The sequence below is a fragment of the Hemibagrus wyckioides genome, linkage group LG09 (assembly GCF_019097595.1).
Source record: "Hemibagrus wyckioides isolate EC202008001 linkage group LG09, SWU_Hwy_1.0, whole genome shotgun sequence".
Lineage (NCBI taxonomy): Eukaryota > Metazoa > Chordata > Actinopteri > Siluriformes > Bagridae > Hemibagrus > Hemibagrus wyckioides.
In genome coordinates this window covers 3,081,005-3,098,553 of record NC_080718.1, presented here as the reverse complement: position 1 = coordinate 3,098,553, position 17,549 = coordinate 3,081,005, and the positions used below count along the sequence as shown (strand labels likewise).

Below are 17,549 nucleotides of genomic sequence, written 5' to 3'. Positions count from 1 at the left end.
AGACAGACAGACATTTGGATAATATGTTTTAGAAAAGAGAGAGAGAGAGAGAGAAGGAGAGGAGTGGAGGTAGGAGGTAGCAGAGATAGTCTATAATAAATCAAATCTAATAATAATAATATTGAGAAGAAGAGGAATTAATAATAAATAGTAGTTACCCACTTTGAGGTCCAGTATGCATGTGTCCAAAGTGCTGTGTTCAAAGTTGGAAGTGGAGCGAAAGCCCCAACTCACTCAGGCTCACTCCAGGGTTTGGCCATGTTGACCAAGTTTTCTCAGTCCAGACAACAGACTCAGCATTGCTATATTTTCTCCTTACACTCCTGACCAGACGACCAGCATTGCCTTTGCTATTCCTTTCCCTGCTTTTCCTCCCTAAAGTCCAGAAAGGAGTCCTAACATTTCTTTCTTTGCGTTCCCCCCCCTCCTTAACAGTCCCAGTGGAGAGGCTCAGGCTTGCTTTTGCTTTTCTGCTGCCCCCAGTCCAGAGCAAAGACTCAGCATTGCTTGGGCTTTTTTTTTCTCTCCCTCCCTCCAGTCCAGAGGAGAGACTCAGCATTGCTTTTGCTTCCCACATGCGAATCATTAACAGGGAGCATTACGTCAGGGGCTTGGCAGCACACGCAAGCACAAAAATAGAGAATGGAGTTACAGGAACAGATCACACTGAGACCACTGACCTGGGATTAGTCCTTTTTTTACTTTTTTTTTTTTTTTTTTTTTTTTAAGGGAAAGGGGATTCCATAGAAAGGCTTTGGATTTGAACAGTTGAGGTGTGAAAAAATGAATGTCTTGAGAGAAAGGGGCAAAAGTTGTTTTGTTTTTTTAGGGGCAGAAATAAGAACTAAACCATATCCTTGCTTGTATGTAGATACAACACAGATACAACAACGTTCACAGTTTATATCTCCAAGCCAAAAAAAAAAAATCTGAAAAGGCATACAAAAGGACAACTTTATATTTAGGATCCATTTGATACCCCCCTTGAGTTCTTCATTGTATAAGGTAGACTGTACTGACACATTCCTTCCAGTAGGAGGCATCCACGGTGCACTAAGATTTGACCCCTGGTTTTAATTTTCAGTTCATTACCATACACTCGCTCTCTCACTCCATTAAGTAGTAAAGTCGAAGTATTTGTTGTCATCCCATCCATATAAATAAATAAGGGCTTAAAAGTTCACTGCATAAGTGTGTCTGTGATCTGGATTGGTGGTGGGAAAAAAAGGAAATAAAGTATGTATGATTTCCTGCTAGAACAAATTCATTCCAGTGACAAGCTGATCAAGTAGATCATGGGTTTAAATAAAAATGCTAGAGCAGGATAAAAACACTAAATGTACACATCATGAAGTCCTACAGAGATCATGAGAGGTTAAACACTGCTGTACCCATAAAAACAAGGTACAAGGCTTGTTTATTAATAGATATTTAGTTATACTGCTCACCTGGAGTGTTCAGCTGAGGGATTGGATTTGGTCTCTGTCTTCTCTGTCTGTTTTGATGATTCAGAATCCTTAAATCATGAAGAATCCTTTTCAAACAAAGAGATGACCAACTGAAGGTTATTGGTGTTGCTCTAGCTCCTAAGCAGTGGTTCTGTGGAAGTCCTTCTTGGTCATTTTCCACTCGCTGGCACAAGATGGCTTAACTGCTGATCCACCTCTGTCATGTTTCCCAGCATAAGAACGAAATGTTACTTTAATTGTGACCGAGATCCAATGATTCACTCTTTAAATGCAATGCTGATATGCCATCAGAGCTCTGGGCTTCGGATGATAGCTGATATTTGATCTGTTTCTACAGATGCTCACAGTTATAGAGCCGACTCTTTGTGTAAATTATGTGAAGAGATTGTGTTTTAAGGTGGCCTTTAAAAAGATTTCCTGTGAAATATAGCCAGGGAAATGATTCAATACTGACCCAGCATGAAATGACATAAAATAATGGTAGAAAAATGTATATTTAAAAAATACATTATATTTGTATTTCATAAACCTTATGGCATTAAATCTCTTGTACATCTGCATCTATGAACATAATTCTCATCAATTCCTACATAATTCTGACCCAAAGCTAATTCATTAGGGGTTTTAGATCAGTTTGAAGTTTGCTTGGACCAGGGTCCATGAGGACACATTTGGTAAAGCCCTTTTTAGTAACACAGAAGTGTGTCTTCTAGCTGGTTTAGATTTATTGTTCGGTGTATTATTGTTCAAGATTTCTTTGTCACAGAAACACATAAGGCCACTAATAATCACTGATGATCCAAGACTCCAGCACTGCTCATGTTCCACTTTCATATGCTGCATATGACCTCAGTATAGAAGGAAATATAGTTCAGCCAAAATCTAATTACAGTATTTTTCTCAAATCCAGCCACAGTTACTCACTTTACTGTTAAGTGGGTATGGAACATATTTTGAAATATGCTTTATACACACTTGAGTGCTGAGTAAAAGGTGAACTTTAAACGAACACCAGCTAATTGGAGTAAACTGGAACGACACCTCAATTACGTGGGTTTAGTGCCATACATTTTATTCTTTGGCGCCATCTTGTGGCAGAATTAACACATTACTAAAATGAGAGAAAATATAAACTATATTTAGTACACTAACTACAGGAAATATGGAAATATTATTTATTATTATTATTAGTAGTAGTAGTAGTAGTAGTAGTAATAGTAGAAGTATTTTGATAATTGCGTATATTTTTAACACTGCATTCTTAAACTGAAGTAATAAAATATCAGCACCCAATTGTATTAATTTTATTCCAATAAAAATGTTTCAGTTTAAATTATTCCAGTGTAAAACGTTTATTTTTATCCCAATGCTGAGAAAGTTTGAAGTAAGACAGCGCCCACTAGGAATCATAATCCCATTATGTCATATATAAAATAAAACGTGTGTCCTGATAAATAATATACGGCTAGAAATTTGTGGATATTTGACCATGACACCCATGTGTGGGTTTGGTTAAACTTACTATTTCGAAGGCATGGCATTAATATGGAGATACAAAACAAAAAGAAAAACCTTAAATTAATTTCCCGTCTAATATTCTAGTTTCAGCAACTTACAATACACACTTATCTTTGGCGCCATCTTATGGTCAAATTAAGACATGACACACTACATTGAGTTGACGCCACTAACTAAGAAGCAAAACTGAGAAGCAAAGAATTACGAACAAAATTATCTCACTGTCCTCTATTGAAGAAAATCACTCAGTCTATTAGTACCGTACTCTATTGATGATAATCAGTCAGTCTATTAGTACCGTACTCTACTGATAATCATAATCAGTCAGTCTATTAGTACCGTACTCTATTGATGATAATCAGTCAGTCTATTAGTACCGTACTCTATTGATAATCATAATCAGTCAGTCTATTAGTACCGTACTCTATTGATAATGATAATCAGTCAGTCTATTAGTACCGTACTCTATTGATAATGATAATCAGTCAGTCTATTAGTACCGTACTCTATTGATAATCATAATGAGTCAGTCTATTAGTACCGTACTCTATTGATAATGATAATCAGTCAGTCTATTAGTACCGTACTCTATTGATAATGATAATCAGTCAGTCTATTAGTACCGTACTCTATTGATAATCATAATCAGTCAGTCTATTAGTACCGTACTCTATTGATAATGATAATCAGTCAGTCTATTAGTACCGTACTCTATTGATAATGATAATCAGTCAGTCTATTAGTACCGTACTCTATTGATAATGATAATCAGTCAGTCTATTAGTACCGTACTCTATTGATAATGATAATCAGTCAGTCTATTAGTACCGTACTCTACTGATAATGATAATCAGTCAGTCTATTAGTACCGTACTCTATTGATAATGATAATCAGTCAGTCTATTAGTACCGTACTCTATTGATAATGATAATCAGTCAGTCTATTAGTACCGTACTCTATTGATAATGATAATCAGTCAGTCTATTAGTACCGTACTCTATTGATAATGATAATCAGTCAGTCTATTAGTACCGTACTCTATTGATAATCATAATCAGTCAGTCTATTAGCACCGTACTCTATTGATAATCATAATCAGTCAGTCTATTAGTACCGTACTCTATTGATAATGATAATCAGTCAGTCTATTAGTACTGTACTCTATTGATAATCATAATCAGTCAGTCTATTAGTACCGTACTCTATTGATAATGATAATCAGTCAGTCTATTAGTACCGTACTCTATTGATAATGATAATCAGTCAGTCTATTAGTACCGTACTCTATTGATAATCATAATCAGTCAGTCTATTAGTACCGTACTCTATTGATAATCATAATCAGTCAGTCTATTAGTACCGTACTCTATTGATAATGATAATCAGTCAGTCTATTAGTACCGTACTCTATTGATAATCATAATCAGTCAGTCTATTAGTACCGTACTCTATTGATAATGATAATCAGTCAGTCTATTAGTACCATACTCTATTGATAATGATAATCAGTCAGTCTATTAGTACCGTACTCTATTGATAATGATAATCAGTCAGTCTATTAGTACCGTACTCTATTGATAATGATAATCAGTCAGTCTATTAGTACCGTACTCTATTGATAATCATAATCAGTCAGTCTATTAGTACCGTACTCTATTGATAATCATAATCAGTCAGTCTATTAGTACCGTACTCTATTGATAATGATAATCAGTCAGTCTATTAGTACCGTACTCTATTGATAATGATAATCAGTCAGTCTATTAGTACCATACTCTATTGATAATGATAATCAGTCAGTCTATTAGTACCGTACTCTATTGATAATGATAATCAGTCAGTCTATTAGTACCGTACTCTATTGATAATGATAATCAGTCAGTCTATTAGTACCGTACTCTATTGATAATGATAATCAGTGAGTTTATTAGTACCGTACTCTATTGATGATATTCACTCAATGTATTAGCGCTGTCCTCTATTGAAGAAAATCACTCAGTCTATTAGCACCATACTTTACTGATGATGATAATCACCATGGGTGTCGCTAGGCCATTTAACATTTCTACTCAGCCCCCCTAAAAATTCTGGCTGATTGGAGTCTCTAAATTGCCCATAGTGTGTGATTGCATGAGTGAATGAGTGTGTGCCCTGCAATGGGTTGGCACCTACCTTGATGCCTGATGACACCTGAGATAGGCACAGGCTCCCCGTGACCCGATGATAGATCGGATAAGTGGTTTATTATACCATTATACCTCCATTGGACCCCCCCTTAAATGAAAATCCTAGAATCGCCCCTGATAATCACTCAGTCTATTAGTACCATACTCTATAGATGATTATACTCACTATGTCTATTAGTAATAAACTATTAGTTCCATACTCTAGAAATGAGGAGAATCAATCAAACTATTAATACTGTACTCTTTTGATGATGATAATCACTATGTCTATTGGTACTGTACTCTACTGATGATGATAATCACTATATCTGTTAGTACCGTACTCTATTGATGATGATAATCATTCAGTCTATTAGTTCTGGAGTAGTTTTGGCAACTTACATTAAACTTTTTTAAACTTTGGCGCCATCTTGTGGTCAAATGAACACATGACACACTACGTTGAGTTAACTACATAATAGAAGCAAATTATTACTAATAAAATGATCTCTGAAGTTTTTTGTTCCTCCTTTCACCTTTCATCAATTATGAGAAATCATTATGGAGGAAATGATCAAAAATATGTTGAGGAGCAGAATGTTTCACCTCAAAGGTACTGCAGTAAGTGCCCTACATTTCCACTGCGATTTTAGTATCTTCTAAGTGTATTACCCCAGCTCAAATATTTTTTAAATCTTTGACAGTTGTTGTTGAACTGCTCTAAATTTCATTGCCCATCTTGGGTTTATTGCTAGGCATGACACAATAATCATGCGCAGATGTGTTGTGCAAAGTGTCCAGTTTCCTGTTGTGAAATTACTATATATATATATATATATATATATATATATATATATATATATATATATATATATATATATATATATATATATATATATATATTAATCCATGTATCCTTCAAACATCCATCATAAATCTGTGAATCTTATTAGCATATTGATTGGGGAAAATAATTAATCAATCAGTCAGTCAATCAATCAGTCAGTCAGTCAGTCAATCAGTCAGTCAGTCAATCAATCAGTCAGTCAGTCAGTCAGTCAGTCAGTCAGTCAGTCAATCAATCAATCAATCAATCTAAAAAGAATTCAATCTATTTTTAATTTCGTTATTTCAGATATTTTATTTGAATTTATCCCCGTTATCTGGGGCTGAATCCTAAAAAACATTCCTCCTCACTACGTAAGTGCACTAAGTAGGGTGCGACAACAGCGACGACAAACCCGACATCGTAGTGCACTTAAATCAAATAGGGAGCAGCTTCGATTCCGGATCACGAGACACGTCTTTCACGTCTTTCACGTAGGAACCAGGAAGTTACTGAAAGTGGGAGTCAATCGTTCATGACACATCACACATACACGCGCACGAGCGCGCGCACGCAGGACCTATAATAAACTCCATCTTACAAAACGATCATCTCCGTATTTACGTTTGTAGAACATAGCAGTGAAGATGAGATTATTATTATTTTTCTGTATTAACTTCATTGTGCTTGTGTTTCCTGTCTCAGGCAGTTCGGGGAGCTCTGCTGCACACAGGTGTTTCTGCAAAGTAAGTTTAACAAAAAAACAAGGTTTTATCTGCGTGCAGAAAATTCAACCGAGTGTCTAAATGTCTATGTTTTGTTCGTTTTTTATGATAGGTTTAGTGACATTGCTGTAGTAGTATTTGTTGTAGTGAAAATCCTGACCATTTCTTTCATACACTATTCCTTAACCCTCTTTGAGATGCCATTTCCGGTTTCACTAATGAGCTGCATGTGTGTTTGACTTTAATCACGGAATGCAGTTTGTATTATTGTGTACACACACACACACACACACACAGTTGTCTGTATATTCTCAATATTCAGGCTGAAGACTGATTTATACTTGTGTTGAAGCATGTTGTGTCTCTGTGTCATGACCAGTGGCTGTTTATATGAGTGGACAACATGGGCATGGACAAAAGGCTCATTTACTCTTAATGGGGCTCGTTTGTCAAGCCGAATGGATATGTTTGTACGAGTGCTTACACAAGAAAAAACGTTCATATCCTACTCATTACACACACTAACCATGAAAGTCAGTCGTAGTAAGACCAGGTACACGTATGGGAATGAAAGGGAGGGAAGTGGAACAGTAAGATTACAGGGTGAAGAAGGTACATGAGTTTAAGTACTTGGGGTCAGCAGTCCAGTGGTGGGAAAGAGGTAAAGAAGCGAGGGCGGAATGGGTGGAGAAAGGTGTCGGGAGTTCTGTGTGATAGAAAAATATCAGCGAGAATCAAGGGGAAGGTATACAGGACAATGGTGAGACCGGCCATGCTGTATAGTTTAGAGACAGGGTCACTGAGGAAGAGACAGGAGTCAGAGCTGGAGGTAGCAGAGCTGAAGATGTTGAGGTTCTCTTTGGGAGTGGACAGGATTAGGAACGAGTACATCAGAGGGACGGCTCATGTTGGACGTTTGGGGGACGAAGTTAGAGAGGCCAGGTTAAGATGGTTTGGACATGTTCAGAGGAGGGAGAGTGAGTATATCAGTAGGAGAATGTTGGACATGGAGCTGCCAGGCAGCAGGCAAAGAGGAAGGCCAAAGAGGAGGTATATGGATGGAATAAATGAGGATATGAAGCTAGTGGGTGCAAGTGTTGAGGATGTAGAAGATAGGGATAGGTGGAGAGAGATGATTCGCCGTGGTGACCCTGAAGGGAAAAGCTGGAAGAAGAAGAAGAAGTGTTTAACACTAACCAGATGTCAGGTGAGCAGTGATTGGTCAGTCTTACTTTTAACTGTTTATTTGTGTGTCTGCTTATTTGCTATATAAGGTCACCGGTAGCCTGGACGACTGCGCCTGCGATGTGGAAACGATCGACGGCTTCAACAACAAGAAGCTCTTCCCGCAACTCCAGAAACTCCTTTCATCTGATTATTTCAGGTTCTATAAGGTGGGATGCCTTTTGTGACATTGTGAAAGTTTAACCTTTCAGTAATTTTGTTTTAATGGATTAAAACTATTAACTTTCTTCTATTTCAGGTGAAGCTAAATAACCCGTGTCCGTTCTGGACGGATAGCGGACACTGTGGTCTCAGAGACTGTGCTGTTAAACCATGCAAACCTGTGAGTATTTTGATATTAAGTATTCACTAGTGCTGCTCAAGATCTAGACAAGGAGGTGTGGCCTCTGTTCCTATTAGTTCTAGTTAAGAAGGTGTGGCCTTCGTCCCTGTCATTACTACTGAACGAGGCGCGGCATATCTTGCCATCAAGGCTATTATAGGAGATTAGTTCTAGTCAAGTAAGCGTGGCCTCTGTTCCTGTCAGTTATAGAGGTTCTAGTGAAGAAGGCGTGGCCTCTCTTCCTGTCAGTTCTTGAGGTTCTAGTGAAGACAGCATGGCTTCTCTTCCTGTCAGTTCTAGAGGTTCTAGTGAAGAAGGTGTGGCCTCTGTTCCTGTCAGTTCTTGAGGTTCTAGTGAAGAAGGTGTGGCCTCTGTTTCTGTCAGTTATAGAGGTACTAGTGAAGAAAGTGTGGCCTCTCTTCCTGTCAGTTATAGAGATTCTAGTGTAGAAGGCGTGGCCTCTGTTCCTGTCAGTTCCAGAGGTTATAGTGAAAAAGGTGTAGCCTCTGTTCCTGTCAGATCTAGAGGTTCTAGTGAGGAAGGTGTGGCATCTGTTCCTGTTGGTTCTAGTGAAGGAAGCATGGCCTCTGTTCCTGAATGTTCTAGAAGTTCTAGTGAAGAAGGTGTGGCCTCTGTTCCTATAAGTTCTAGTGGAGGAGGCATGGCCTCTGTTACTGTAAGTTCTGGGGAAGGATGTGTGACCTCTTCATTCTGGTTCCTCTTAATCTTAGTTAAAGGGCTGTAGCCGTCCACTCTAAATTCTCACTGGATTTTTGACTACTTTTAATACATCACTAAAACGTATTGTCTCGGAACAAATGAACAAAACCACACTGTAATATTTTTAATGTAATATAAAACTGTTTGCTAGTATAATGTATTTTGTTCATTATGTTGAACAGAATGAAGTACCCGAGGGGCTGAAATCCAGCAGCTTCAAGGTATGAGCCATACTAGTTAATGAACCACATTGCTTTTATGGCAATTTCTATGGAGACGCTGTTTAATTGTCGTGTGTGTGTGTGTGTGAGAGAACAGTATTCATTAGAGGCCAACCAGCACACAAAGGAGTGTGAAATGGCAGAGAAGCTTGGCGCTGTCAATAGCTCTCTGAGGTAAACATTGTGGATTGATATTTGTTAACCTGAAATGTACACACAGGCTGTTTATCTCGATATGTAATGTGTTTGAAGAAGTAGTGCAGTGCAAGGAGTCGCCTACGGTTCAAAATCCATTTAGCATCATTCATTTGCTTAGTGTATGTAGTGAGTATTAAAGGTGGGTGAGTTCATTTTGAGTCATAACACTGTGTACTGTTGCAAAGCCTCAGTAAAACGTCTGGTGTGCTAATCAAGTTGCTCATTAGCTTGTGGAACGTTGTTATGGAGCTAGCTTAACTGGCCACATTGAAAATCCAACAACTGCAAATACAATATTAAATACATAATAGAAAATTATTTGAATACTTTGTATGGTAACAGCTTTGTCCCTCTTGACATCTGTATTTACAGTTTAGCCTTATTTTTGACACCTTACTACTTCAGCATACAACTGACTTTTTTCTGCCTCATTTTGCCAAAATCTGCATCTGATTGAAAGGCTGATTTAATCGTGGTTACTTCCACTTCCTGTCTCGTCCACTGACGAACACTAGGCTTTCTGTAGTAAAATTCTGTTGACTTTTTTCCTCTTTGCCTACTAGAATCTTTAATTAGCATCATTCTGCCAATTGAAGCCCATGTGAATTCATCCCTTAACAGTCATCAGACAAACTAAACTAAATGAGGAAAACAATACGACACAGTCCAGTTTCTTATGGAGTTTTCCTTTAGTGTTGAAAGCTGTGTATTGTGTAAGTTCTGACTCAGAGTTTGTGTTGTACAGTGATGAAACCCGTCAGGCTCTGCTCGAATGGAACCGGCACGATGACGAGGCCGACCGTTTTTGCATGCACGATGGTAATAGAGCAGAACAAAGACATTTGCATAGAAATTTAACTACTACCGACAACATGCACTCAGAGTCCACTGCAAGATCTGTTTATATATATATATATATATATATATATATATATATATATATATATATATATATATATATATATATATATATATATATATATATATATATATATTAGTAGTATATTAGTGGTGTTAGAATTCAAGGCATTAATATATATATATATATATATATATATATATATATATATATATATATATATATATATATATATATATATATATATATATATATATATATATATATATATATATATATAAATGTATCCTATAATCCTGCTCCTGGATATATTATACAGTATGTTTGGGAATGGGCTTAATTTTATCACAGTTTATGATATTATTACAAGTTTGCTGAAAACCTTCTTGAAATCCAATCTCCAGGAACTCTGATCCAATAATTTAGCTTTCATCGTAAAGAGAAAAAAGGGGAAAGATAGGCAAAAGGAAACTGAACACAGTTTAAAAAAATGTAATCAAACATATTAAAAATTGGAGATATAAGATGCTGGATTCATTTTTTATTATTATTATTATTATTTAGTTCATTTTTTTTTTATTTGTTAAAACATGTTCCTGCTACCTCAACAAAGCAATTTTGACTCCCGAAGAAATGAACGTAAAACAAATACACACAAGTATTAATTATACAAATCAAATGCGTTCAGTGTTGTTTACTTTTCGTTATTGAGAGTTTATCATTCGATATTCATCTTCATGAACTCGTCGTTATTCCTTTCTCTCAGATGAAGACTCTCCGGATTCTCAGTATGTCGATCTCCTCTTGAACCCTGAGCGCTACACTGGATATAAGGGTCCCGAAGCCTGGCAGATATGGAACAGTATATATGAAGAGAACTGTTTCAAGTAAGCTTACAGCGAGTGGTGTAGAAGTGATGAGATAACACTATGTTTATCTCTCACAGGAAATTGGTTCATCTCAGCGACTTAGATTAGAATCAGCATTGGGGCTAGTGAACGCAAAGCACCGGAAAAAAAACTTTTACACATAGTTCTACTGTGAATTGCTCAGCCCTTTTTTTGTAATCATTTATGAAAGCAGCAGATAATTCTACACTTAGTAAATGCTTTTTCTATTACACTTTTAGACCGTATACAGTTAAACGACCACTGAACCCTCTTGTGTCGAGCAGTGGTAAGTTTGTGTGTGTTGTGTGCCCTGTGGTTTTTTTCTTCTCAAATATTTACACACAATAAAAAAGAAACAAGAATTTTATTAATTCCGCTTTCTTGTTTGTGTTGCAGGAGACAGTGAAGGTAAGGAAGACAAATTGAAATTCATTTTAACGTTGATTTAATTGTCTTAAAGGTTTCAATGATTGACATAGCTTAATAGAATTGTTTTAACTTTCTAAACGTCAACTTACTTTCTCCAGAGATGGATTTAAAAATTCACATAAAATATTTTACAGAAAGTTCTTACATAAGTTCTAACTATTCTTATATTCTAAACACTAACTCCAAAAAAGTTTTAAAGCTTGTTTTGATTGTTGAAAACAGTTTTCTAACAATTGTCTTAATTTTTTTTAGTTAAAAAGCTTTGTTTAACTGGCCTAATATTCTAAAGATTATTTTTTAAATATAAAATCTTAAAGCCTCCCTTAATTGTTGTAAAGTTTAACTGTAAAGTTTTAAAGGATGACGTAATTGTTCTAAAGTTCTAAGGGTAGACTTACTCGTATAAACCTCAGGAGAATTATTGTAAAGTTATCAGTAAAAATAGTTCTATAATGTGACATAATTGCTCCAAAATCTTAGACTTATTCATTTTGTAACATAAACATGTAAAGCTAGTCTCAAATTTTGTAAAAAATTTAGTTGTGAAGGTTAAAGGTAATCCTAAAACCTAACTTGACGTAAGTTTCTAAAGCTTTAATGTAAAGGTCTACAGCTTCTAAAGCTCGTCTTCATTGTTGGAAACTTTTAACTGTAAAGTTCTAAAAACTGCCTGTGTAATTTTTAACATAAATTTGTAACGATTGTCTTATGTCTGTAAAGTTGTAAAGGTTGACAGTGGTTCCAAAGTGTTCTAAAAAAAATTGAATTGCTTGTTATAAACATCCAGAGGATACCAAGTTGACAAATTATTTGACATAAAGTTCTATTAGTTGTCGTAACTGTTCCAAAGTTCTTAAGAGTGAGATGTTCTAAAGCTTAGTTGATGTAAACTTCATGTTGTCTTAGCTGTTGTTCTGTTGCTGTATGTTCTAAAGGGGAGTTTGCATGTTCTCCCCGTGCCTGCGTGGGTTTACTCCGGTTTCCTCCCACAGTCCAAAACCATGTACATTAGGTTGATTGGTAATTCTAAATTGCCCATAGGAGTGATTGTGTGTGCGTGGTTGTCTGTCTAAATCTGTGGCCCTGTGATGAACTGGTGACCTGTCCAGGCTTTTCGCCTAGTGTGTATTGGGATGGACTCCAGCAGATCCCAGTGACCCTAATTAGGAATAAAGCAGGTATAGAAAATGGATGGATGGATGTTCTAGAGGCTGCAAATGTATAAAGCTTGCACTATATATGGTTTTAAAAAGTTACCTTAATAATTGAAATGTCATAAAGGTTGTGTTCATTATTTTTAGATAGTAAATGTTGGTGTAGTTGAGCATAGAGTTGTAAATTTCTTTTTGTATTTCAGAAAGGGGATTCTACAAGTGGCTGGAAGGTAAGCAGCATTGCTACTCGTGTGTGTGTGTGTGTGTGTGTGTGTGTGTGTGTGTGTGTTTGTGTCTTGCTCTTTAACATGCTTTGTCCTCTGCATGCAGGTCTGTGTGTGGAGAAAAGAGCTTTTTTCAGGCTCGTCTCAGGACTGCATGCTAGCATAAACGTGCACCTGAGTGCTAGGTACCTGCTGGATGGTGAGTCCCATTAATGTTCTGTTTAAGTGTTTTCATTTACACATAATTTACATTCTGAAAAATGTTCCTGAAAGTGGAAATTAAGCCACCGTGTCCTAAATCTGAACTAAAGCTGTCAATGTCTGTTGCAGTCCATCGAGTAAAACCTTGCTTCCTGTTTGTTATTGATCAGATAACTGGTTTGAGAGGAAATGGGGTCCCAATGTCACAGAGTTCCAGCTGCGATTTGATGAAGAACTAACCAAAGGAGAAGGACCCAAGCGTCTGAGGAACCTCTACTTCCTCTATCTGATCGAGCTCCGTGCCCTGGCTAAAGTCCTGCCTTTCTTTGAGCATCCCTCCGTCCACCTGTACACCGGCGAGGCAGAAGAAGACAAGCAGATTAAAGAGCTGCTCTTAGAGCTCCTCCACATGGCCAAGTAAGAGAATGACAAACAGCCACTTACACAGTGGGTAGATTTTTCATGCTAGGATAACTGTATTAGCCAAGGATCACTATTTTTAATATTCACATTTTCAAAAACGAAATGAATTATAATATGATTTAGTAATTAATTCTACAATTACAATATTGTTTGAGCAGTTTGTTAAGGAGTTTATTTGTAGCCTTTAGTAGTTTCATATTAAATGAAACTCTTGAGGTGTTTTGTTAGTTGAATAATCAACATATGTTAAAATAATATATAAGAAACATTTACTTTAGCTTTTATTTAATAGATCAGATTTTCACTGGGTTAAAGATTTACATACGCATTTAGTATCTGATGGCATTGTGGGTGTCCTTGCACAGAGGCAGTTCAGTCCACATGTTTTCTCTGTCATTTATTTTTATTTTTTTAATGAGGGCCACTTGAGTACTTCTTGCTATGTTGACTTTGCATGTCTGCCTGCTACAAGACTCACTTGTGACCATGTTTCACCTTTCTTGTGGTGAAACACCCCTGCAGTATGATGCAGCCACCCCCATGTTTCACATTTGTTTTTACCCTAGTTTCTTTCAGACCTATTGCTATTAATTATGGGCAAACAGTTCATTTTTGGTTTCCTCTGACCAGAGAACTCTTGGAGATCACCTCCAAAACATTTTTTTTTTTTTTTAAATGTGTGAGTGGGTCTTATCGTAAGCAGCGGTCTTCCTTGCATGGCAGTCTTTCAGGCCATGATGATGTAGAAGTCTCTTAATAGTGGATGATGCCACCAACTCCTTCAGGTTCCTTGGTTTTTAGCCATTTTGGTTACAGGACGCATGCTTGTCAGAGATAATGAGTGAGTGGACAACCAAGTAGCTGTAGATGTAATTTTAATATTATGATGGAATAATTTTCATGTGTCTAAACATGCAAGTAACAAATATGTCATTTTTTCAGGTCTTTCCCATTGCATTTTGATGAAACCACGCTGTTCGCAGGTGATAAAACCGAAGCGGCAAAACTAAAAGTCAGTCCACGGCACCTAGAGTTTATTTAATCAAAGAAAGCATTAATGTATCGCCCTGTGATCCACTGATCCGTTACTCGTCTGTTCATCAGGAAGACTTCAAGCAGACTTTTAAGAACATCTCCAAGATCATGGACTGCGTAGGATGCTTCAAGTGCAGACTGTGGGGCAAACTGCAGGTACGAGCACCAACAGTGTCCCACTGATTTCGAACGAGATATCTCTGCACCAGTCGCTTGTGGATCATGTGGTTAGTCATGGATTTCTTGTTTAGACCCAGGGTTTAGGTACAGCTCTAAAGATCCTGTTCTCGGAGAAGCAAATCGAAGCACTTCCCCAGTCCAGTAGCGACAAGCCGTCCTTCCAGCTGAGTCGACAGGAGATCGTTTCCCTCTTCAACGCTTTCGGGAGGTACAGACACTTTCGACAATTTATTTCTAGCACTTCGAAGCAGTTGAGACACAGTTCATTCAGAAACATTTACATTGACAAATCGATTTAACAGTATTATATAACAGCAAGTAAGCAGTAAAGCACAATGGACCATGGAAAACGAATCGGTGACACAGCTTCCATTCAGGAGTTGATTGTTTTCCTATAGCAACATGTTTTATTCACAATAATTACAGATTTAAATGTATTAATAACGAACACATCCATCTTTTAAGTATTTCTAGCTACATTTAAATGTTATGTAACATCCACAAAACGAGGTAGTTGAACATTTAATGCTTAAATATGTTTACTATTAATTAATTAATTACTTATGGTTGATTTTCTTTCCAGAGTCTCAACAAGTATTCGAGAACTGGAAAACTTCCGGAAACTCTTATCCGAGCTCAAGCAATGAGGTGATTTCGGACTATTTTTATTCCTCCCCGGTAGATGAACAGCCTGCTATCCATCAACTAAGACATATTTGACATTGGCTTCTTTTTGTTTTTTTCACAGGAGATTGTAGCTACCAGTTTAAACATTTTAATTAGGCTCGTTTATGTGCTTTCAGACACGTTATTGACTAGAAAATTGGACAAAAAGATCTAAAAACAGTATTATTAGATATTTTAAAGCTGATTTGAGTTTTTCAGCATGTATTTCCGTGTCACTTTGTGATGTGTGAGGCTTTGGGCTGGGCAAACTGGTAGCTAGAAGCTCACGGGTTTAGCTTTATTCGCTACAGAAGAAAACTTCATTCAAGAAACGTGTCTTGGTTGATTGGTTATGATTGTAACGAATGACATTTTTGGCCAAATTGTTAGTTACACAGGAATTCACAAGTCTTGGTGCTGGTGAGATGTCATTGGAAACATACACATCCATGTGAGATCCGGTCCATACAGATGCCCCTAAACAAACAGAGCACTTTAATGACTGAGGATTAAATTGAGCAGTTAGCACAAATTGCACTATGGCATATCGGTGGAAGAAGTTTCGAGGGAAAAATAAGAATGATGACCACTCCGAGATAGATAGATAGGATTTTTCTGTTTCTCAGGGATTTTGAAACCAATCTGAGACAATAAAGTGGAAATTGAATTTGTTATTATAGTCAGTTACTACTGATGCATAAAGATCATTTTTACATGTATATTTTTGTGTATCTTGTATCACATTACTTGGTTATGTCCATAATTCACATGGTGTTTCATGATGTTTAGTTAGAATCAGAATAGATAAGACATCTTTACCAAAAAACGCCATTAAAACAGGAAAAAACAGATGATGTGAGAAAAATGTTGTGTGTGTGTGTGAAGATTTGTTTTTGTGATAGTAATATATTGTCATATACACCTGCATTTGTCATTTGTTTTTTTCACAACAGCACTGTAAATTTCTTCATTCTTTAATAAAACTATTGACACGTCTTCGTTTGGGCAATGGGTTTCGAGTTGATTTGCAGAAACCAAGAGTTTTGAGCACACAATCCTCCAGGCATGAGAACAGATACTCTACCACATACTGTAAAACTACTGAAAATGGCCTGGTGTGTGTGTGGCGTGATTAGCGTTTGTAGTAGAGTTGATTCAAGTATATAATGCATCTTTGTTTGTCTGAGTTTAACCTGAACAAATTCATTAATCTACCAAGCAGAAGGTCGTTGTCTGGGAGGCAGGCATGTGACTTAGAGCCCTGTCTCCAACTGCAGCCAATTGGATTTAATTAATTCAGTTCAAGACACAAAAGCATAAATGATGCCAGGGACAAGGCTTTTGGAAGGGTAAGGATGCTATTTTGTGAGATGGGATGTAATCAGGATGTAATGAACACTATCAAGTCATTTTTATCCTGCAAGTAGGCATGTGGTCATATATTATATCATATCATGGTATTATGACCACCTGCCTAATATTGTGTGGGCCCCCCTTATACTGCAAAACAGCCGTGATCTGTCAAGGCATCGACTCCACTAGATCCCTGAAGGTGCGCTGTGGTATCTGGAATCAAGATGTTAGCAGCAGATCCTTTTAAGTCCTGTAAGTTGCAAGGTGGGGCCTCCATGGATCTAGCTTGTTTGTCTAGCCCATCCCACAGACGCTCAATTGGATTGAGATCTTGAGATGATTGGGAATTTGGAGACCAAGTCTAGACCTCAAACTCATGACCCTGTCGCCGGTTCACCACTGTTTCTTTCCTTGGACCACTTTTGATAGATACTGACCACTGCAGACCAGGAACACCCCACAAGAGCTGAAGTTTTGGAGATGCTCTGATCCAGTCATCTAGCCATCAACTAGCCATCGACACATCAACTTTGAGGACAAAGTTGTGATGAGACCAAACTCGGGATATCAAATTTGATTTGGCAGAGATTCAAAGTGCTGTGTTTGGTGTATACCTCAGTAAACACAATTCCTTTAAGTGAAATGTGGTGGTGGTAGCATCATGGTCTTTTTCCCCACAAAATCTGAGTTTCTTGTTACAGCAAAGATACAGGAGGGCTTTTTTT

The 17,549-nt window shown here is 37.1% G+C and overlaps 2 protein-coding genes and 1 long non-coding RNA gene across 7 annotated transcripts in view; 1 reads left to right on the top strand and 2 right to left on the bottom strand.

The window, feature by feature from the left end:
* Nucleotides 1-515, bottom strand: part of samd4a (sterile alpha motif domain containing 4A) — a 42,134-nt gene extending 41,619 nt beyond the window's left edge. For 2 of the 5 annotated variants that reach the window (XM_058398848.1, XM_058398852.1), the window contains exon 1: nt 163-513. The gene's annotated coding sequence lies outside the window, so the exon portion shown is untranslated. Of the gene's footprint in view, nt 1-158 lie in introns of all 5 variants that reach the window. The other 3 variants (XM_058398850.1, XM_058398849.1, XM_058398851.1) reach the window with 3 other exon arrangements.
* LOC131359205 (uncharacterized) overlaps nt 1-17,549 on the bottom strand; it is a 105,783-nt gene that overhangs the window by 48,824 nt on the left and 39,410 nt on the right. The window lies entirely within an intron of this gene.
* On the top strand, nt 6,489-16,467 carry ero1a (endoplasmic reticulum oxidoreductase 1 alpha). Its single transcript, XM_058398853.1, has 17 exons — nt 6,489-6,725; nt 7,979-8,098; nt 8,188-8,271; nt 9,174-9,212; nt 9,310-9,386; nt 10,156-10,229; nt 11,036-11,156; nt 11,399-11,445; nt 11,556-11,567; nt 12,946-12,972; nt 13,073-13,165; nt 13,338-13,584; nt 14,533-14,602; nt 14,695-14,781; nt 14,877-15,013; nt 15,389-15,453; nt 15,554-16,467. Exons 1-16 carry the CDS (start codon nt 6,627-6,629, stop codon nt 15,450-15,452), a joined length of 1,398 nt encoding a protein of 465 aa, XP_058254836.1. The 5' UTR covers nt 6,489-6,626; the 3' UTR covers nt 15,453; nt 15,554-16,467.